This window comes from Lycium barbarum, chromosome 1 (assembly GCF_019175385.1).
Source record: "Lycium barbarum isolate Lr01 chromosome 1, ASM1917538v2, whole genome shotgun sequence".
NCBI classification, from domain to species: Eukaryota; Viridiplantae; Streptophyta; class Magnoliopsida; order Solanales; family Solanaceae; genus Lycium; species Lycium barbarum.
Genome location: NC_083337.1, coordinates 5,405,363 through 5,413,157, shown reverse-complemented (window position 1 = coordinate 5,413,157; position 7,795 = coordinate 5,405,363). Strand labels below are relative to the sequence as shown.

Sequence of the window (7,795 nt, the reverse complement as noted above, 5' to 3'; positions counted from 1 at the left end):
AAAGATGAATTAATAGATGAAAATTTGTTGAAAAATTTCTTCTAAGTTGTAACAGAGAATATATGAAGCATCCTAGTAAGTACTCAAACAAACCCACGTGTTTCAACGGTCCACTCCCAAGTGAAATGATGTCTGGTTGGTACATTGAATTTAGCTCATAAACCGACCAGATATTATTGATCCTTTCACATTGTCGCAATTATTTTTAAACTTTATGTATTATTGATATAAAAAATATATTTATATGATTATGTCGTTATATATAATTATAAGTACTAAGTATTTAAATATATACTTTAAGAAATTAACCTAATATTATAACGCAAAAAAAAATCTAAATTATGATAAGTAATATAAATTCTTATTTTACTGACTGGAGAATGAGAAATGACAATTATGACGGGCTGATAAGTAACGTCACTGACTCTTTTTTTCTTCATCTTCTTTTTGACCCCAAGAGAAAACAGTGGCCTTGGGGAGTCTATAAAAGGAGTTTATAATAATTTATTGAATTGTGGGAACTAAAGTAGCTCTTGATTATTTGCAATATTCTTTTCATTTCTTGAAATAGGGCAGAAAATAAAGTTACAAAGAAACACTTGCAGAAAAGTTTCTAAAAATGGAAGGTTGCCGGAGGTCTAGTTCAGCTCCGGCAGGTCCAAAAATGGAAAGGAAGTATGTGGAGAAGAATAGAAGGAATCATATGAAGAATCTCTATAATCATCTTAATTCCTTGCTTCCTTCTCATGCGTCTAAGGTAAGCGTTTTATTCCCCCTTTTTTCTTTGATTATTTAATTTCATTTCTTGTCCATGTTTCAAAGGGTCAAAAATATTCCCCTACTATCGAAAAAGGATCAAATATACCCTCTGAGTTTGAGCGTAAAATTACCCTTACCGTTACACAATAGGATTAATAATATCCTGACTAACGGAAAAGTGAAAAAACAGGAAAGATTGACTTTTCTTTTATTCTCCCCTTCCCAGTTCTCTCTCCATGCCTCCTCTCTGATTCTGTCCGCTGCCCACCCATTTCCTATCTCTTCTTCTTCTTTGTTCATTCCTTACCTCTTGATTCAAATCAAGTCAAATCCAGAAAAAATTCTATTAGAAATCCATCTTTCTTCCCACAAAATTGAACCCATTTTGCTTTATCTACAACTCAAGTTTCACCCACGACCGCCGGTTGTATCCTAAAACAAACCAGCCATTAACTAATTATGCGTATACACGTGCGGTGTGATTGATGACCTATTACGTTGTCAAGTAAATGAATTTGCATACAAGTCATTTCCTATCAATATTGCATAACGAACTAGTCTGAGCAAATTTTGGTTTTGGTTGTCTAGCTTTAATGTCCTTCAAGTATTATTTTTCAGCAAGTGGAAACATAGCCATCAAGATAAATTGCAACCTTTCAATGTTTTCTCGTACTGCATATAAATTTGCTTAAAAGTCAACATGAACTTGCATGTAGGATATTGAGCGGAGAAAACTAGCGTGTAGGAGTGATACCAGGAGCAAAAAATTTATCGTTAAAACAATTAGTGCAGTGTATATGTTAAACTGAGTTTGCACCTACTGAAATTCTAACTCGATTTTGTGCAGTAGTGGTCGAATTAATGAGTAATTGATTTAGTACTGGTCGAATTAATGAGTAATTGATTTACAATTTTTGACAAGAGTATTCAAGATTTGTACATATCCTTTGCTCGATATATATTTCCTCCTGTCAATGAGATGGCATAATTTGAGGATAGCATTTTAGCCCGTCCATGGCATAATCATGCCAGTTCTTGATATATTTGCTTTGAGAAAAAAACAACTTTTTTTTATACAACAGGTGCTGGTGGATGGAACTTGTTCGCACATATAAAGCAAAATGGGTTATATTTTTGTGTGAAAAAGATGGAATTTAGGAGGTTTTCTCTTGTATTGATTTGAATTAAGGGGCAAGAAAAGAGAAAGGGACAGCAAACAGAATGAAAGACGTGGAGAGAGAACTGGGAAGTGGAGAAGAAAAGAAAAGTCAAGCTTTAAGTGTTCTAAATCCTGTTTTTTCACTTTTCCGTTAGTAAGGGGTATTATTGATACTATTCTGTAACGATAAGGGTAATTTTGCACCCAAACTCAAACGGAGGGTATATTTGATCCCTTTTCAATAGTAGGAGGGTATTTTTGACTCTTTTCCCTATTAAATTATTAAGTTTAGTTAAACCCGTGAGTGTTAGCTATATCCACCACTATTTTAAAGTTCATAACCGCTACTATAAATTCCGGATAATTATTTTCTCTCCTCACTCCGCCACCTAACTTTTTCTGAATTAGTGCCCGATCACTGGTTGAGAAATCACGAAAATTGCAATTACACTAAATTTTGAATCTATAATTTTAAAAGTGTAATGAGTTTCGTACATTAAACACATAAAGATTGAACCCACTATAATTCTTGATCCGCCTTTGATTGAATGTGATCACTCTTATGTCATCATCCAACTTTTATGAGTGAGATCATCCTCTTCTTTCTTTTTTTGATAACGGTCCAGACGTACTAGCATGGGCGAACCTCAACTAACATTACGGGTTACATGTTATCTCCTATCAGCACAAATATTGAATATACCTATATCCACTAAATCTTGAATAGATGACTGGAAAGAAATCACTAATAGTCTAATCACATGCAATAGCATCCTAATTAATGCATCATTTGTATTCAATGTTGCAGGAAACAATGGCATTGCCTGATCAAATAGATGCTGCAGAGAAGTACATACAAAGCTTAGAAATGAAATTAGAGAAGAACAAGATGTACTTGGAAAAATTAAAGATGAGTAGTAGTAGAAAAAGGCCCAAATCATTCAATTCAACTAATGAGCCCAACCTAAGTACCAAGTCAACCCCTCAGATCCAAGTCCATGAAATGGGCCCAAACATGGTCGTGGTTTTAATAACTAGCCTTGACAATTTAGCCACTTTTTATAACATCATTCGGTTATTCCATGAGGAAGGCGTTGAAGTTGTGTATGCCAGCTTTTCCCTCAATGGGAACTCTATGCTGCAGATTTCCCATGAAACTAAGGTCAGTATACATGAATTATTGGGGTGTATATGGTATAATCTAAAATATTTTCTGCAAAATGTTCTCTGAAAAATATGTCAGATCACCAGATAACTAGATAATATTTTCTAGAAAAAACATGTTTCACCAAAAGGGAAAATTGAGTCCTTCCACTTTTGGACGAAAATTACTGTTCTTTACAATTCTCAACTAATTTTAACTCATTGCTTTAACCAAAAACTAACATTATTATTAGTTTTTAATACTCAACATTTCCTCCACACAATCAGGTTGGCTAATATTATTATCAATCTTAGTAAATAGTTTGTTTTTTTTTTGGAAAAAATATTTTCCCCTCTTCAACTTAACACCAGAAGACATTTTTCCCAAACATATGTCATTTTTGAGAAATAAATTTGGAATTTGACTTTCGTCATATCACATCCCAAGTGTAAAATTAAGGATTCGGTACTAAAGATAACCTCAAAAAATGGATATGAACAAGCAATTCTTTTGCATAATGAGTAAAAAAGCATGACCATTTGTTACTTTTTTTGTTTTTGTGTGTAGATCAACAGGAGTTCAACAGTGGAATCTAAAACTACAACTCTGAGTGATAAGCTTAAGGAGTTGATTTACGGATCATCTCATGGCAATGATATGGAATCCCAATTACATTTATGGGATTGTATACTTGAGACTGAACTGTTAGGATTTGATGATGTAGAGTTATTACCAATAACAAGTCAAAATCCAAACTTTTATAGTTATATGCAGAATGTTTAAGAAATTCCAAGCTCCTAGTAAAGCTGAAGTATAGCTTCTCTTATTCAGGCAGTGGCAGTGACGCAGCCAGAAATTTCGTTAAGGGTGTTCAAACTTTGTAAAGTAAATAAAATTTTCATCAGATTATTGGGTGCACCGAAAATTTTGAATCAATGATGTAATATTTTTAAGCTAAATCGTGAAAACACTTATAATAGATCTAGCTTCTCTTATTCAACTATTCAAGACGGAAAAAATTCATCTCCTAAGTTTAGTATCTTGATTTTCTTAGCTCTCTTTCAAATGTAGCTTTTTTTTTGTTCTGAAAGGCTTTAGGGGGCTCAAGTGTAGGCCTTGGTTTCGTGTGGCTTATACCTCAAGCTAGGGGTGTCAATGTATTTTTAAAAACCGATTGAACCAACCGAATAATATTGTACCGAACAGATTTAGGTTCTTTTTAATAAAATCAAATGTTCCAATATAAATTTATAACCGTACCGAATAATTAGGGTGATTTTCTTTTTTTTTTTTGTAAAAAATATCGGAAAATACCAAACCGGCCGAAAATATATTTTATGTATCAAAATTTATAATACATAGCATTAAACATTTTATCTTAGACCTTGCCTTGGGATGAATTTAAATGGAGAGGGTTATAATGAAAACTTAAACCTACTCTACCCTATTGAAATAAAATATATAAAGTTTAGAACATTAATACACAACAATATCATCAACTACTCCGGAAAAAGAAAAGAATTGTTTTCTCCTCCTCTTCTATTTATTCACACTATATTTTTTTCTAAATTTTTGAAGTTCTTATTCCAATTAGTAATTGTAGTATCTACATATAACTTCATATTGCAAATTCTTGATCTAAAAATTTAATAGAATTACCGTTTCCCATTGTACTAGAACTTATAAGGAAATTAATTATTTAGTTTTAGTTTTCAATAATTTTTTTAATAAAAATATTCCTTAAACACCAATTAGTATGTCTTGATACAATCACTGGCTTGATGCCTTGCTAGTATTTATTATATAGTGTAGTGTGTTCCTTATAAGTTATACGAATATGTCGTCGTATTGGTGAGATTCATCAATAATGTTAGTGTATTTTTAGTTTGTTTCTTCCATCATTTTATAATTCTTAACTTTACTTTCTTTTGTATTATATTAGTTGATATTTTGAAAAATTCCGAACTGTACTGATATCGAAGAAAAACCGATATGATTGAGGTGGTTATAAAAATTTTAATTTTGGTTATATATAGTGGAGTAACTGAAAAATAGGTATGTATATTTTTTTGCAAAAAACCGGTCGAACCGAACCGATGACACCCTACCTCAAGCTCCGATCATGTTATTTAAGCGTACTTAAAGTTCATCGTTCAAGGCTTGCTAACAATTCCTTATTGTTGGATTTTTTGTATGTGTGGTGTGAATAGAACGGAGGAAAATGAAATTATTTGAAAAGATTAATTCTTCAATGGAACTTTGTTCCACATTGCAAGAGGAACACATATTTGTTGGGTCTAATACAAAACCAGTTGCACTCTAGTTTAAAGAGTTGAAAAGATGATGTGCCCTCGTCATCATATATCGCGCGATTTGGTCTCGACCTCGATCAAATGATTTGATTGATTGACCAACAAATATTTTAATATTAATATTTTCCTACCAGCTTTTTTAACGAATTCAATTCTCCCCTCCATTTTATTTTTCATGTTATTTCTTTCGTAAACAACCACTAGAGTCGTTTTTCATAAACAATCACCGAAAAGGTTGCAACTTTAGCGTTTTCACCTCTTCATTTCACCTCTTCGTTTGATCATTTCCTCATATTTTTCTTCTGAAAACTTCTGAATTTTCTCCTTTTTCTGCAGTAGTATTAATTGCAATTTGCTTCCGGCATTTGAGTGCAATGATCACTAGTATTCAAAGTGTTGCTACACCATTGAAGGTTAATCCAATTTATCTTGGGTAGAAATAATTCTAAAACCGTAAGTACTATGAGAGGATTAAGTTCCTTGAGAACACATTATTGTTCTTCTCCTTTTCTATTTTAGTTTAGCGTCTTTAAATTTTTTCAACTGCAGAGAGATAACAATTATGTGGCAAATTTCTTAATTAGCATTGTTCATCCACAAAATTTCTTAAAAATAAATATCATCACTTGTTATTGTTTTCATGTTTTAATTCTTTATCTGTCAAAGTCAAATGGCTTTTATTTTTTTTCCATTTGAAAGCCCTTATATTTTTATTCATGGAGGAGTAAATTTACAAGAAATGTTGAGGCATCTGAATGCATATTGACACTAGCAATAGTCCTCCTGCTAGAATCTCCACCCCAATTCGTTCTTGGCAACGTACAGCACTGAATACACTATTGGCAAAGCATACCAGAGACTCTAATTTATTGCCTTTTGTAGACTCATCATAAAATACCAGTATATAATGGTAAGATTAAAATATGTAATAAGAATTGGGCAAATTAAATTATTATTTATTCATTCTTTTAAGTAGTTGCTTTATTAGATTATCTGTCTGATCACTAAAAATGAATATTACATTATTGAAATGAACTGTTTTTTATGGATTTTTCTGCTACAAAGATGATGTTGTATTTCTAGGTTGGCCTCCCAGACCTCATTTGTCTTCCGAGACATAGATGATACGAGTCACAATTTGATTCACTCAGGCCTAGTAAGGTGCCGGGTGTCAAGCAAGTCTCACCTAGATCGAGGTGTGACAGTTAAGGTTAAATTGAAATAGAACTAATGTTTCACATCTACTTTGTCCGGATAATTCCTTAATTTTTTGTTCGGCCGATAGTCAGAGTGCTAGGACTGTTGTTGACATATTAAGTATATATGCTAAATAATCGGGTCAGTTGATTAAAGTAGAGAATTCAGCTATTTATTTTAGCAAAAACATTTTAGAGGCAGAGAAGGAAAATATTTCTGCTATATTGGCGCACAACCAAGAAAATCAAATGGGTATGTACATTGGCTTACCGGCAGTGATAGAAAGGTCTAAAAAGAAAATGCTAGATTTTATTAAGGATAGGGTGCGAGCAAAAATTAAAGGATGGAAAGGAACTTTTTTGAGTCTAGCTGGAAAAGAGGTAACTGCGGTACCTACTTATGCTTATCTTGTTTTCAACTTCCTGAGGGCTTATGTAAGGAAATAACTTCCATACTTTCAAACTTCTGGTGGTGTCAATGTGAGGGGGGAAAAAGATTTATTTTGAGAGGTGGGAGAAACTGTGTGAACCTAAAGCTCGAGGGGGTTAGGCTTTAGAGATATTAAGGTGTTTAATAAAGCTATGTTGGCAAAGATGGCTTGGAGAATTTTGCTTAATCCAGATTTACTTTTGTCACGAATTCTGAAGAGCAAGTATTTTCCAAATGTTTCTTTCTTAAATGCTACGACAGCTTATTCGGCGTCTTGGATTTGAAAAAGTATAGTTTGAGGTCGCGAATTGTTAGAAAAACGTTTACGATGGAGAGTTGTGACGGGTGAGGAAGTTTATGTTTAGAAAGACCCCTAGATTCCTAATGCTACTGGCTTTAAACCTCGTTGAACTGTTACTTCTGATAATGTGGATTTAAAAGTGTGTGATCTTATTAATATAGAATTCCTGACTTGGAAGATGAACGATTTGAATAGACTCTTTTGTTTGGATGATGCAAATGCTATTTTGACTATTCCTCTATCTACTACAAGTTCTAGCGATAAATTAATTTGGCATTATACTAAATCAGGTGTTTATGAGGTTAGATCGGGTTATACCTTGCAACAAATTTAACCAAGCAAAGGAGCACTAGTGGTAATCTTGCACAATCCAGTAGTCATGCTTTTCCTGAAGATTTTTAGATTTTCTATGGGCAATGAATATTAAAAATAAACATAATCATTTTTTAAGAAAGTGCGTGCTTAATACTTTGCCGGTTAACAATATTATTAGA

At 32.8% G+C, this 7,795-nt stretch overlaps 1 protein-coding gene across 1 annotated transcript; it reads left to right on the top strand.

The window, feature by feature from the left end:
- Nucleotides 1-402: 402 nt before the first annotated feature.
- On the top strand, nucleotides 403-4,057 carry LOC132630228 (transcription factor bHLH162-like). The gene is made up of 3 exons (XM_060345822.1): nucleotides 403-757; nucleotides 2,727-3,080; nucleotides 3,630-4,057. Exons 1-3 carry the CDS (start codon nucleotides 620-622, stop codon nucleotides 3,843-3,845), a joined length of 708 nt encoding a protein of 235 aa, XP_060201805.1. The 5' UTR covers nucleotides 403-619; the 3' UTR covers nucleotides 3,846-4,057.
- The last annotated feature ends 3,738 nt before the right edge of the window (nucleotides 4,058-7,795 follow it).